Source organism: Ornithorhynchus anatinus, chromosome X1, assembly GCF_004115215.2.
Source record: "Ornithorhynchus anatinus isolate Pmale09 chromosome X1, mOrnAna1.pri.v4, whole genome shotgun sequence".
NCBI lineage: Eukaryota > Metazoa > Chordata > Mammalia > Monotremata > Ornithorhynchidae > Ornithorhynchus > Ornithorhynchus anatinus.
In genome coordinates this window covers 115,744,337-115,758,393 of record NC_041749.1, presented here as the reverse complement: position 1 = coordinate 115,758,393, position 14,057 = coordinate 115,744,337, and the positions used below count along the sequence as shown (strand labels likewise).

Genomic DNA, 14,057 nt, shown 5'->3' with positions numbered 1-14,057 from the left:
CTTTTGGCGTTTACTGCAGGCCTCCCTCTCCGGCTCCTCCAGCCGCGCCCCCTCACAACCCGACTCCATTCGGCCCGATCGGTCGGTGGCCAGAAGGCAGCGCCCAGTTATAGGCCCGACAGAGCGGAAAACGGGCGTGAAGCCGTCGCCGCCATGTTGGAACCGGGCGGCAGCCATCTTGGTAAAGAGCTTCTCCGACTCCGCTCCCCACCCCCGTCCTCCGTCCTTTTAACGTGTCATGACTCTCGGGGTGCAGGGCGCCCTTTCTGGGCTCTAGAAAACACCCTCTCTGGAAAGTGGGGCGGGATTTACCCATACGGCGGGGAGCCAAGAGTGGACAGGGAGGAGGGGAGATCCCCGTTCCAAGATGGCGGCCGCTAGTGACGTTTTAAGAGAACGCCGGGTGGCCCAGCCGGATCTCTCTCCGCTCAGGCAGTGAGACAGCCACCCACTCACATGCCCCCACCCCATAGCACGACACCCCCTGCACCTGGTGGCACGGCCGCTGCACGACCCGGACCTGGCATTGGGGGAAGGAGGTAGGAACCGCGGTCGTTTGTTTTCCTGGGGCCTCCAGCCCGGCTGGCGGGGGCTGGGAAGGGATGGGAGGGTGAGGGGCTAGGGAGGAGCTGGGGGGGGGGGGCTGGGAAAGGGAAACCCTATGGGGAGGGGCTGCTTCTCTCCTTTAGTTCCCCCCCCTCCGCCCCTAAGGCCGCAAAGTGGGGGGCGCTAACGGGGGTGGGGGGGGGCCGCGCTGTGTGGGAGGGAATTTCACTCATGAGGATTCGCCGTGACCTCCGGCAGGTGGGATCTAGCCGGAGTTGGAGCCCCCAGAGGTGATTAAGGAAGCAGGAGCTGGTTTAGGAGAGTCCTACGATGGAGTGGAGTCGGGCGGGGAGACCCCGGCCTTGTCTCGGGTTGGGGGTGGAGAGGAAGGAGTAGGGACCCTCCTCTAAGGGGAACTTGAAGCCCCCAGAAGTATAGTGACCGCAGGCCTGATTTGCCACCAATGGAGGCCTCCCTCCCATCGCAGTGATTCTGTACTCGGGGACCCCCCCTCTAGGCATTCCCCTTGGGTCTGGCAGGAGGGGACCACCCCCCTCCCCGTTGGCTCTCCACCAGACATATTGTCTGGTGGAGTGTGGGTTCAAAATGTATTTAGGAAAAGGCGATGCAGTTATATAAAAAGATTTACAGTATTCTCCTGTCTCTCACTGTGTCCTTCTGGCATGTTTCTAATAAGGATTTTTTTTTTTCTCCAAGTCTGGTTTCATCATTCGTGTTCTCCTCCCCTCAATCTTTGCCATTTGAACTGAACAGCATATAAGGTGGAAATCATACGGTGTCTGATTTCTCCCCTCCCACACACACACCCTCCCACCCCCCGCCTCGCTGCACTTTCATTCAGTCGTATTTACTGAATGTTAACCCTGTGCAGAGCGCAGTACTAAGTGCTTGGAAGAGTACAATAGACACATTCCCTGCCCTCAACGAGCTTACAGTCAAGAGTTGGGGAGACAGGCATTAATATAAATTACAGGTATGTACATAAGTGGTGTGACCTTAATCACGAAAGGCCTCCTGCAAGAGATGTCCCTTCAGTAAGTCTTTGAAGGGATGGGGAGGAGGGAAGAGTCTGTCAGATTTGAGGAGGTAGGGCTTTCCAGGCCAGAGGCAGGATGCGGGCGAGGGGTCCGCAGCAAGCTCGAGGCATAGTGAGATGGTTAACAGAGGAGTGAAGTTTGCGGGCTGGGTTGTAGTAGGAGAGTAGCAAGGTGAGGTAGGAGGGGGCAAAGTGATAGAGTGCTTGAAACCATTCATGCTTTCCCTGCAGATGATAAACTCATTATGGGCAGGGAACTGCTAATTCCTAGTGTCTGCTAATTCTGTTGTATTGTACTCTCCCAAGCACTTAGTACAGTGATCTGCATTTCTCAAAGCTCTGCCCAGACCACCCTCTGAGTGGTGCCAGCAGTCAGTCAATCTGCACTCCTGCACAAAAGCCCTGGGTCTCTAACAACAATAGTAATTATAATAATGGTGGTATTTAAGTGCTTACTCTGTGTTAAGCACTGTTCTAGGCACTGGAGTAGATGCAATCTAGGCAGGAGAACAGATATTGAATTCCCATTTTACAGATGAGGAAACTGAAGCCTGGAGAAGTGAAGTGACTTGCCTAAGATTCATTCATTCAGTCGTATTTATTGAGCACTTACTGTGTGCAAAGTACCATACTTAGCACTTGGGAGACTACACTATAACCATAAAGCGACACATTCCCTGCCCTCAACGAGTTTACAGTCTAGAGAGGGAGACAGACATTAATATAAATAAATGAGGTCACACGGGTTAGAAGCAAAGTCTTCTGACTCCCAGGCCTCGGCTCTCTCCACAGGCCACGCTGCTTCTCTAAGGCCCACAAATGCTGGGACAGTGGAGCAGTGATATCACAACCTTCCTCGGTGGCCTTACCTCTGTTTCTAAGTGGGTCTGGGGCCCCATTGGGTAGGATACATGATCTGGATTCACCTAAATGTTTGGAAGAGTTCGTCGACCTGATCGCTGCTCCCAAGGAGATGATAATCTAATTGGGGTATGACAGTAAAATAAATGACATTTAAGGGAAGCAACGCAGTATAAGGATATGTGCATCGGTGGTGGCCTAAGTACATAGGTGACTCAGAAGGAAGGGAGAGAGGTCAGCTGGGGAAGTCCTGTGGAGTGTAAGGTTGTTGGGGGCAGAGGGCATGAGGGAACATGAGTGCTCAGCACAGAATAAGTGCTTAGTAAGTACCATTGATTTGATTAATCGAAGGCTTCCTGGAGGGGCTATGATTTTAATAAGGTTTTAGTAGGTGGGGAGAGTGGTCTGTTGAATGTAATAATAATAATGTTGGTATTTAAGCACTTACTATGTGCAGAGCACTGTTCTAAGCACTGGGGTAGTTACAGGGTAATCAGGCTGTCCCACGTGAGGCTCACAGTTAATCCCCATTTTATAGATGAGGTAACTGAGGCACAGAGAAGTGAAGTGACTTGCCCACAGTCACACAGCCGACAAGTGGCAGAGCGGGATTCGAACCCATGACCTCTGACTCCCAAGCCTGGATTCTTTCCACTGAGTCACGCTGCTTCTAATATTAATGTTAGTAGTTAAGTGCTTATTATGTGCAGAGCACTGTTCTAAGCGCTGGGGTTGATACAGGGTAATCAGGCTGTCCCACGTGAGGCTCATGGTTAATCCCATTTTACAGATGAGGCAACTGAGGCACAGAAAAATTAAGTGACCTGCCCACAGTCACACCGCTGACAAGTGGCAGAGCGGGGATTCAAACCCATGACCTCTGACTCCCAAGCCCAGGCTCTTTCCACTGAGCCATACTGCTTCTGGAGTTCTAGGCCAAAGGGAAGGCATGAGGAAGGAGTTTGGGCATGGCTCTAATAAGAAGGACCTGGCTTCTAGCCCTGGCTCTGCCACTTGTCTGCTGTGTGACCTTGGGCAAGTCACTTCTTTCTCTGTACCTCAACTACCTCATCTGGAAAATAACAATAATAATAATAATGTTGGTATTTGTTAAGCTCTTACTATGTGCCGAGCACTGTTCTAAGCACTGGGGTAGACACAAGGGAATCAGGTTGTCCCACGAGAGGCTCACAGTCTTAATCCCCATTTTACAGATGAGGTAACTGAGGCACCGAGAAGTTAAGTGACTTGCCCAAAGTCACACAGCTGACAAATGGCCGAGCCGGAATTTGAACCCATGACCTCTGACTCCAAAGCCCGTGCTCTTTCCACTGAGCCACGCTGCTTCTCTGGGGATTAAGAGGGATTAAAAATGGGGATTAAGACTGTGAGCCTTATGGGGGACAGGGACTGGGTCCAACCTGACAAATTTGTATGTACCCCAGTGCTTTGATACAGTGTCTGGCCCATAGTAAGCACTTAAATACCACATTTATTGTTAATTGTTGTTATTACTGTATGCTGATCCAAGCACTTATCCTGTCCCACCTTGGGTACTGTATCAACTTCCTCGCTGGCCTCCCTGCCTCCTGTCTCTCCCTACTCCAGTCCAACTTCACTCTGCTGTCCAGATCATTTTCCTAAGAAACCATTCAGTGCATGTTTCCCCACTCCTCAGGAACCTCCAGTGGTTGCCCATCCACCTCTGCATCAGACAGAAACTCCTTCCCTTAGGCTTTAAAGCACTCAATCACCGTGTCCCTTCCTGGCTCAGTGGAAAGAGCCCGGGCTTGGGAGTCAGAGATCATGGGTTCGAATCCCGGCTCTGCCACTTTTCAGCTGAGTGACTGTGGGCAAGTCACTTTACTTCTCTGTGCCTCAGTTACCTCATCTGTAAAATGGGGATTAACTGTGAGCCTCACGTGGGACAACCTGATTACCCTTTATCTACCCCAATGCTTAGAACAGTGCTCTGCACCTAGTAAGCGCTTAACATACCAACATTATTATTATTATTATTCCTACCTTTCCTCTCTGATTTCTCCCCACAACACAGCCTGCACACTTTGCTCCTTTAAATGTCAATCTACGCACTGTACCTCAATCTCATCTCTCGCCACCACCGACCCCTCACCCATGTCCTGTCTCTTGCCTGGAAGTTCCCCCCTCCCCTTAACATTTGGCAGCCTACTGCTCTCTCCTCACTTTCAAGACCTTATTAAAAGCACATCTCCTACAAGAGGCCTTCCCTGACTAGGCCCTCATTTTCCCTACTTCCTCTCCCTTCTGCTTTGTCCTTGAACTAGGATTTGCATTCACCCCTCCTTCAGTCCCGTGGCCCTTATGTACATATCTGTAATTTTAATGTTTGTTTCCCTCTGTAGTCAGTAAGCTCCTTTTGGGCAGGGATTGTGTCTACCAACTCCATTATATTGGACTCTCCCAAGCACTTAATTCAGTGTTCTGCATACAATAAGCACTCAAATAATTGATATTAAGTGCTTACAAAATGCTTAGTGAGAAGCCTTGTGACCTAGTGGAAGGTACATGGGCCTGGGAGTCCAGGGGCCCCAGTTATCATCCTGGCTCTATTCCTTTGCCTGCTTTGTGACTTTAGACAAGTCATTTAACTTTTCTGTGCTTCAGTTTCCTCATCTTTCAAATGGGGATCAAATACCTGTTCTCCCGACCTTTTAGACTGTGAGCCCTGTGTGGGATGGGGACTATATCTGATCTGATTACTTTGTATCTACCCCAGTGCTTAGCATGGTGCTTGGCATATGCTGTTATTATTAACAAATATTATTATTGTCAGTGATTTTTGAGCACTTACTGTGTGAAGAGCATTGTATTAAGCGCTTGGGAGAGTACAGTACAGCAGAGTTGGTAGATACGTTCCCTTCCCACAATGAGCTTGCAATCTAGAGCGGGAGACTGACATTAAGTTAAAAAAAAATTATAATATGTAATTTATATATGTTCATAGTGCTGCGGGGTGAATACCAAATGCCCAAAGGTTACAGTTCCATTATTATTGTTATTATTATTCTTATTATCCCTACCAAGTGCTGGGGTAGATACAAAAGAATCAGATTGGACATGGTCTCTGTCCCACACTGTGAGCCTGTTGTTGGGAGGGCTTGTCTCTATCTGTTGCCGAATTGTACATTCCAAGCACTTAGTACAGTGCTCTGCACACAGTAAGTGCTCAGTAAATACGATTGAATGAAGGAAGGGGTGGGAGAAGAGGAATTGAATCCCCATTTGACATGAGAAAACTGAAGCACAGAAAAATGAAATGACTTATCCAAGGTCACCTAGCTGGTAAGTGGCAGAACTGGAACTAGGACCTGCATATCCTGATTCCCAGACCCGTGCTCACTTCATTAGGCTATGCTGCCTCCCTAGGATCAGTTTTGTTGAACTGCTATTTATTACTCTCTGGGTAAACAGAGGAGCTCCGAGATTGGGGGACCAGTTGCCATCAACAACTTGCATTCATATATTAGTTCTCACACTTCTTTGGGTCAGGCAGTTTGATTCAGCTTGAATATTTTTCCTCCGAACTTGATGGATCTGCTTTTCTCCTTAAATTGTTAAGTTCCAGATGTCGCTAAAGCAGAAATAATCCTCTTTAATCAATCCCATTCAGACAAAAAGGGAAAGAAAAATAAACCCAACCCAATCTGAGAGCATTTCTTAAACACCCTCCCCTGTCGGTAGGTCTGCTGGGTGTCGAAGAGAGCAAGTTAAGCAGGTCTGGAAATCTACCACATAAATCTGGTAGAAAACTGATTTTTCGGAGTGAAATGGGATCCCCAGAGGTCTGACTAACCAAGCGGGATGTGGTTCGGATAATCTGCTCCCCGCTGTGTATTTGCTGCAAGAGGTCTTTGGAAAAGGAGATTTGGACTGGAGGGTTTTTCTAGTTTTAATTTGCCAGAGTGGTAATGCTTCCGACAGCCCCACTCACTTAGCTCCGCCCGACATTTTAGATGGTTTTGGCCTGAGGCCTCTGGGCTGTGTAATGCATGAAAGCTCTTCAGAATTGCTGGTGAGGATGGAGAGAAATGGCACTTATCTCAGCCTCATGCTCCTGTGTCTTCCAAAGTGGTTAGACCGTCTGCCAGGTGGTTGTTTGGAGGGGAAATTTGGCTTTGGAATCCCTTCCTCTTTCTCTTCAGAGTATTGACTCAGCCTGGAGCATCACAATTAACGTTTTAGCCAACTGCTCTTGGGCTGCTATTAGTGGCTTCCCAGCCTGCCTTGGGAGACGGTACCTACACAGACCCTTGTGTTGGAGAAAAATTCAGCACTTGGCATTTCAAATGGGCCTTTTATTGTGTTTTAGGTAATGAATTTGGAGACCAGCAGAAGGAAATTGGGAAGTTGTCATTTCTGAGGGTGGCTGGAGATCTATAGTTTGGCCCCTGTCAAAAAATCCCCCAAAAATCCTTTAGAAAAAGAGGTGTGTACCTGCTGAACAACTAGTGCCTTCCAAAGAGAGTTCCTGTCCTCTCTCTCCTCAAGTCTTCTCCTTAGAATCAGTGCCCACTGTCCCGAATGCCTGGGAAAGTACCACAGACACAAGAAATGCTCCCCATTTTAGCAGTAGAGGGATTGGAGTAAAATAACTGACTTTACAGCTGATTGTACATAGATTCGCCAGGACAGAGAAGGACCCAAACAGCACCCCCCACCCCCACGTCCTAGTGCTAGAGTGGGTCACCAAGCTGATGTGGATTTAATTGGATTTGATCAGGGAACACCCATAATACTAATAATGTGGAATTTGTTAAATGCTTACTGTGTGTCAAACACTGTACTAAAGAGCTGGGGTAAATAGAAGATTAGCAGGTCGGACTGGTCCCTGTCTTACATGGGACTCTCAGTCCAAGTAGGTGGAAAGACAGGTATTAAATCCCCATTTTGCAGTTGAGGAAGCTGAGGTACAGTGAAGTTGGGTGACTTGCCCAAGGTCCCACAGCAGGCAACTGATGGAAGCAGTATTAGAACCCAGGTCCTCTGACTCCCAGACCCATGCTCTTTCTACTAGGCCATCAACTGCACATCTCGCTGCCGTTCCCGCCCAGCTCTTCCCGGTGCTTGCTCCCCGTTCCTTGACCTCACTCTTTTGTTGTCAGTTCTTGCCTTAATTTATCCCATGGTGAGCCCTTCCCAGTGCACATTCAGAAACTCTCTTTTTCTTCTCTCAACGGCCGACTGCCTCTTGAGGGTCTCCTGGTTTGGCATGTAGGAAGCCCAGCTCTCTTCATTAACCTTTCCTCATCACCTGAGTGGTTGCCATGTCTGCCGCTGGTCATACTAGGCTTGGGCAGAGGGAGGAAGGGGAGGACAGGGAGACTTTTTTCTCCTCCTCCCAGGATCTCCCCCAGGAGAGAAGAGGCTCTCTCGCTTTGTTGACACGCAGACACAGAGCAGTCACGTAAAACAAGGTGCTCTTGGTACCATGGTGAGGCAATTCCCAGCGTCCTGCCTCTAACCATCAGGGCACATCCGAAGACACAAGGAGCCCTCTGTGGGACTTGAAACAGAAGTGTTGTTTTGGAGCGACAAGCTCGTTTGGTATGGATGGACAGCTGTGTGCTGTTCCCTAGACACCACTGGTCATGCCGCCCTGCTCTCCGCCCTTGGGGTGGGGCCTCATCTGACCGCACCTCCTGATGCCAACTCACTGGCAGGCTTCCACGCTGGCTCTGCGGTGAGACATCACCTGGTCCCGTCGAGGAGTGACGCCCGGTCAAATGGGACAGCTTGAGGGTGTGTTTGGGTGCCTCCTGCTAGTAGGAGAGGGCTGAAAGTGGGAAGTCGTGTTCCTTGTCTCTCTGCACCCCAGCTTTCCCCCCAGCCTGCCTGGCCCTCATTGTGATTTTTCCATTGTGATGTTTGTTAAGCGCTTACTATATGCCCAGCAGTGTACTAAGCTGCTAGGGTAGATGCAAGGTAATCAGGTTCCACATGGGGCTCACAGAATAAGAAGGAGGTAGAAAGGGGAATCGAGTCCCCATTTTGCAGATGAGGGAACTGAGGCACGGAGAAGTGAAGTGACTTGCCCAAGGTCACCCAGCAGGTAGGTGGGAGAGGCGGGACTAAATCTCAGGTCCTCTGACTTCCAGGCCTGGGCTCTTTCCACTAGGCCACATTGCTTCCCCTGGGGAATGGACAGTGTCTGCTGTTTAGGCAGGTGACCTTCCATATACCAGAATCAGGTGTAAAGAGGTTTTGGGGGAAGTGATTAGAGCCCGGGCCTGGGAGGCAGAGAAGCTGAGTTCTATTTCCGCCTCTGCCCCTTGTCTGCTGTGAGGCCTTGGGCCAGTCACTGAACTTCTCTGGGCCTCAGTTTCCTCACCTGTAAAATGGGAGTTCAGTACCTCTTCTCCCTCCCACCTAGACTATGAGCCCCAGGGAGGACACGGACTGTGTCCAACCTGATTACGTTGTACCTACCCCAGCACTTAGTACAGTGCTTGGCACAGAGTAAATGCTTAACCAATACCACTATCATTATTGTTATTTATGAAGGCATCAATTAAGTGCTCACTTGGTGCTCATATTGCAAACCAAGCAAAAGGAATTTGCCAGCCTCCTTTTCCTCCCTGATCCCATGGCGAGTTGCAGTTCTCTGTTGCGTTTTTCAATACAGTGGCATCTCCTCGCTCGAAAGAAGGCTAACCTAGAAACATTTGCCGGGCGCCATCTGGGAATTCACCACTAAAAAAGCCATCAGGCTGGCGACAGCAATGTTCGACTGGCAGTGACAGCCGTGTGGCAGGAGGCACCCCTTCTCCACACCCAAACGGCATCCCCTTCTGTCAGGCCTCTAGGCATCCCCAGGCACAAATGAGATATGCGGTTTCTTAGGAAACTGAGAGCTCTGTTTTTCCCAGTCTGGAAAGTCTGGGGGTGGTGGGGTGAGGTGGGGAAAGGGGGAGCCCCACCCTGATTAACAAAGGACAATCCTCAGGCAGGAGTGTCCCTGTCACCACCACCGGGAATTTGCTTCCACGTAGGTGGACCGGGAAAGGTAGCACTGCCCTCTCTCCGGGAGCCGCTTGGCAGATTTCCTGCTCGCCATGGGAGGCAACAGGTGTCTTTGGGGCCCTGTGACCCAGCCCACAGGTTGTCGCATTTCACAGCCTCTCTAGGCTGGAACCCAGAGGCTTCTCCTGGCTTGGACCGGATGGTGCGCATTGTGCCAAATGAAATCGATCCTCGGGAGAGAAAGGAGCCAAGCTAATTAGATGAGTTGAGGTAACTGAACCGAGTGGAGCTTGTTTACCTTGGCCAGGGCCATGGCCAAAGCTTGCACCAGTTGCGCGGGCTCCTGGGTTTGGGCTTTCTGGCTCTCATTTGCTTCTGATGACCAGTTGAGTCATCCACTGGTGTGACCTTGGAGTGGTTGGTTTGCCTCTGAAGAGACCTACTCGAAGCCCTGAGGCAGATGGTCTCCCGGAGCCTCCTCGTTTTCCCAGTCAGTAATCCCTCCATGGGCAGCTGTGCGGGGCAGTGGAGGGGCTGGGCTGGGGGTGGATTTTGTGATTGGCTGACACTCTCCCTCCTCTCCGAACCCCCACCCCTGGCTCTCTCATCCCGCAGTTCACTTGAGGGATGCCCAAGAAGTTCCAGGGGGAGAACACCAAGTCGGCCGCTGCTCGTGTGAGGAAGGCCGAGGCCAAAGCGGCAGCTGATGCCAAGCGACAGAAGGAGCTGGAGGATGCCTACTGGAAGGACGAGGACAAACACGTCATGAGGAAGGAACAGCGAAAGGTTTGTGGTAGCTGGGGGGGATGGGGCAGAGGCAGTGTCTGGTAGGAGGGGCTTTCTGTCCCCACTTGTACGGGGCTCAAGTTGAGATGTTCGCAACCAGCCAGAAGCTTAGTGGATAGAGCATGGGAGTCAGAAGGACCTGGGTTAATAATAATAATAATAGCATTTGTTAAACACTTACTATGTGCAAAGCACTGTTCTAAGCGCTGGACACCGTTCTAAGGTTCTAATCCCGGCTCTGCCACGTGTTTGCTGTGGGACCTTGGGCAAGTCACTTTATTTCTCTGTGCCTGTTACCTCATCTCTATAAATGGGGATAAGAGTGTGTGCTCCAAGTGCTTAGTACAGTGCCCTGCACAGAGAAGCAGCGTGGCTCAGTGGAAAGAGCACGGGCTTTGGAGTCAGAGGTCACGGGTTTAAATCCCGGCTCGGCCACTTGTCAGCTGTGTGACTTTGGGCAAGTCACTTCACTTCTCGGTGCCTCAGTTCCCTCATCTGTAAAATGGGGATGAAGACTGTGAGCCCCACGTGGGACAACCTGATTCCCCTGTATCTACCCCAGCGCTTAGAACAGTGCTCGGCACATAGTAAGCGCTTAACAAATGCCACCATTATTATAGTAAGCTCTCAATAAATACGATTGAATGAATGAATGAATGTGGGACGGGACTGTGTCCTACCTGGTTAACTTGTACCTACCCCAATGCTTAGAACAGTGCTTGGCACATAGTACGCACTTAACGAGCACCGTAATCATTATTAACTTCCCACTGGTCCAGGATTTCACTTGGAGAAGGGTCCAGGAGGCCCCCAGCCCAATCAGAACACTATGAGGTCCGTGTGGGATGGGGCCCCTGTCCGCTCTGATTATCTTGTATCTACCTCAGTGGTGCTTAGTACAGTACACATGGTAAGTGCTTAATAAATACTATTATTATTATCCTTAGGCCTTGAGGGACCAGAGTATCCCGAGAGCTCTCCATCCTCCGTGTATCCTGTTGGGAGAAGGGAGTGGCTGTTTCCAATCAGAAAGTTTGGGATTAGCATGATCCCAAGAGGCTCAAGTGAAAAGAGCACAAGGAGCAGCAAATAGTGTGGGCCGACAGCTCATTCTGCCCTGCCACACTCAGGGAAGTCCAGTGGCAGCAGGACAGCTGGGTTCCCACCGTAGACCTTCTGAGGCCAGTGGTCTGTGGGGAACAGTCCTTTTGTGTTGTTACCGGGTAGCCGGAACCAGGCAGGAGAGCGAGGTGAAGCTTGGGGAAAGTCCCAAAGATGGGCTTGAAGACAGCCAGATGCAAACCGCAGTTTTAAAAGGCCAAGAGAGAGAGGATGGAAATTGGCATACGTGCACGCGCACACACACACACTCCTCCCCCCCCCCTGCCATAAAGCAGGAGCTGGTGAGAAGGGCTATGTGGGGGATGAGGTTTGGGTCAGAAATTAGATGTCGAGTTTGGCCTATAAATTGGATTTTTTCCAAAGCTCCATCTGCTCAACCCTGTTCCGTCCTGCCTGCTGGTCACCCATTGGTCTTGGTAGCCTTCTTAACCAGTGGCACGCTGTTAGGAGCATTCTCTTCGAGTGTAAAGTTCTGTGGGTGTGTGAATACACGAGAAAGTGAATTATCCAAACCTATTTAGGCCTGATCTGGTTCAGAAGTTCAGATGATTGGACAAAATGGGGTTGGCTGCTTTTGGCAAGTGCTTACCTAATTTTATTCTCTTCTCTGAGACTGGGCTATTGTGGAGTTTTTTTGTTTGTTTCTTTGGGTTTTTTTTTTTTTTTGGTTTTTGGTTTTTTTTTAATCTAAACCAAAGCCAGCCCTGCTGACTGGTTGGTTCAGATACCAGCGTACATCTTTGTGAGCTTGTGTGAGAGACGGGTTGAGATCCTTAACTCAGAATTAAACCAGAAGCTCCACGGGGCGTTGGATCAATTCAGAGACGATTTGGCCGTAATAGGTCACTAGAGGGAAGGTTTCGGGTGTCGGAGAGCCCATCCCTAGCTGTGAGGGTGGGGTGTCCAGGAAGACAATCAGCACACTATGGTTGAGCCTTGTGGCGGTGCTGCTGGAAACAGAGCCTTGGGCTGGGAGAAATGTGAGTCCCCCTCTAGATTGTAAACTCTTTGTAAGCAGAGAATGTGTCTGTTGTGTTGTACTCTCCCAAGTGCTTAGTACAGTGCTCTGCACACAGTAAGCACCCAATAAATACCATTGATTGACCTGGTTATGGTGCTGGACACAGTTGAATGTTACCACCTCCTTCCAGGATTAGGCATCCAACCTATCATTGGTCTTCGAGCGCTTACTGGTTGCAGGGCATTGTACTAGCACTTGGGAAGTACAACTAGCACTTGGGAAGTACAACACAATAAAACAGATAAACGTGATCCCTGCCTACAGTGAGTTTACAGACTAGAGGGAGAGATAGGCACAGAGTAAATTACAAATGACTGTACCCAAGAGCTGTGGAGATGAGGGAAGGGTGAAAATCAAAATGCTTAGAGAGGGCATGGGCTATGCAGAAGGGAGGGCAAACAGGGAAAGTGAAGGGTTAGTCAGGGAGGGCCTCTTGGAGGAGATGTGATTTTTAGTAGGGCTTTGAAGATGGGGAGAATGGTGGTCTGTCAGATATGAAGGTAGAGGGAGTGCCAGGCCGGAGAGAGGACGTGGGCGAGGGGTCAGCGGCGAGAGAGATGAGATCAAGGTACAGTGAGTAGGTTGGTGTTAGAGGAGCGAAATGTGTGGGTTGGGTTGTAGTATGAGATCAGCGAGGTGAGCTAGGAGGGGACACCTGATTGAGTGCTTTGAAGCCGATGGTGAGGAGTTTCTGTTTGATGCGGAGGTGGGTGGGCAACTATTGGAGGTTTTTGAGGAGTGAGGAGATGTGAACTGAATGGTTTTTCATTTGATTTTTTTATTTGTTTTAGAGAAATGATCTGCACAGCAGAGTGAAGTATAGACTGGAGAGAAGAGAGAGGAGGCTAATGCCCTAGTTAAGGCAGGCTGTGATAAGTATGTTCAGCAGAATAGCAGTTTGGGTGGAGAGGAAAGGGCAAATTCTAAAGATGTCGTGAAGGTAGAACTGACAGGATTTGGTGACAGACTAAATATGAGGATTGAAGGAGAGAGATGAGTCAAGGATAATGCCAAGGTTATGAGCTTGCGAGACAGGGAAGTTGATGGTGCTGTCTGCAGTGATGGGAAGTTGTGGGGAGGAGAAGGTTCAGCTGGGAAGATGAATTCTGTTTTGGATATATTGTCAGAGGGACAGCCAAAAAGAGAAATTTGGGAATCATCTGTGTAGAAATGGTAGTTGAAGCCATGGGAGTGAATGAGTTCTCCAAGGGAATCGGTATAGATGGAAAATAGAAGGGGACCTAAAACTGAGCCTAGAGGGACCCCCTCAAAGGGTGGGAGGCAAAGGAGGAGAACCAGTAGAGAACAGTCTCAGAGAAGCCAAGATTAGATGGCATTTCCAGGAGAAGGGGGTACACCCAAGTGTCTAAGGCAGCTGAGGGATCGAAGAAGATAAGGATGGAATAGAGGCCTTTGGATATGGTAAGAAGGAAGTCAGCGGTGACCTTGGAGAGAGCAGATTTAGTGAAGTGGAAGGGGTGAAAGCCAGATTGCTAAAGATTGAAGCGAGGAAGTGGAGGCAGCGGGTATAAACCACTTGAGGATCTTGGGGTGGTGGTGGGGAGTGGGTAGGAGGTCAACTAGAGGGTGCCGTGGGATCGAGGAAGAGTCTTTGTGTAGGGTAAGGGGATATGTATATATGGGCATGTTTGAAAACTGTAT

General features: G+C 49.8%; 1 protein-coding gene across 2 annotated transcripts in view; it reads left to right on the top strand.

Annotated features, from left to right (window-relative positions):
* The first annotated feature begins 240 nt into the window (after positions 1-240).
* The window catches only part of CCDC124 (coiled-coil domain containing 124), a 53,052-nt gene continuing 39,235 nt past the window's right edge, over positions 241-14,057 (top strand). The window contains exons 1-2 of one of the 2 annotated variants that reach the window (XM_039910182.1): positions 241-539; positions 10,082-10,252. In XM_039910182.1, the coding sequence (XP_039766116.1) occupies positions 10,094-10,252 (159 nt within the window). In that variant the 5' untranslated portion in view covers positions 241-539; positions 10,082-10,093. The remainder of the gene's footprint in view (positions 540-10,081; positions 10,253-14,057) is intronic. The other variant, XM_029050665.2, reaches the window with a different exon arrangement.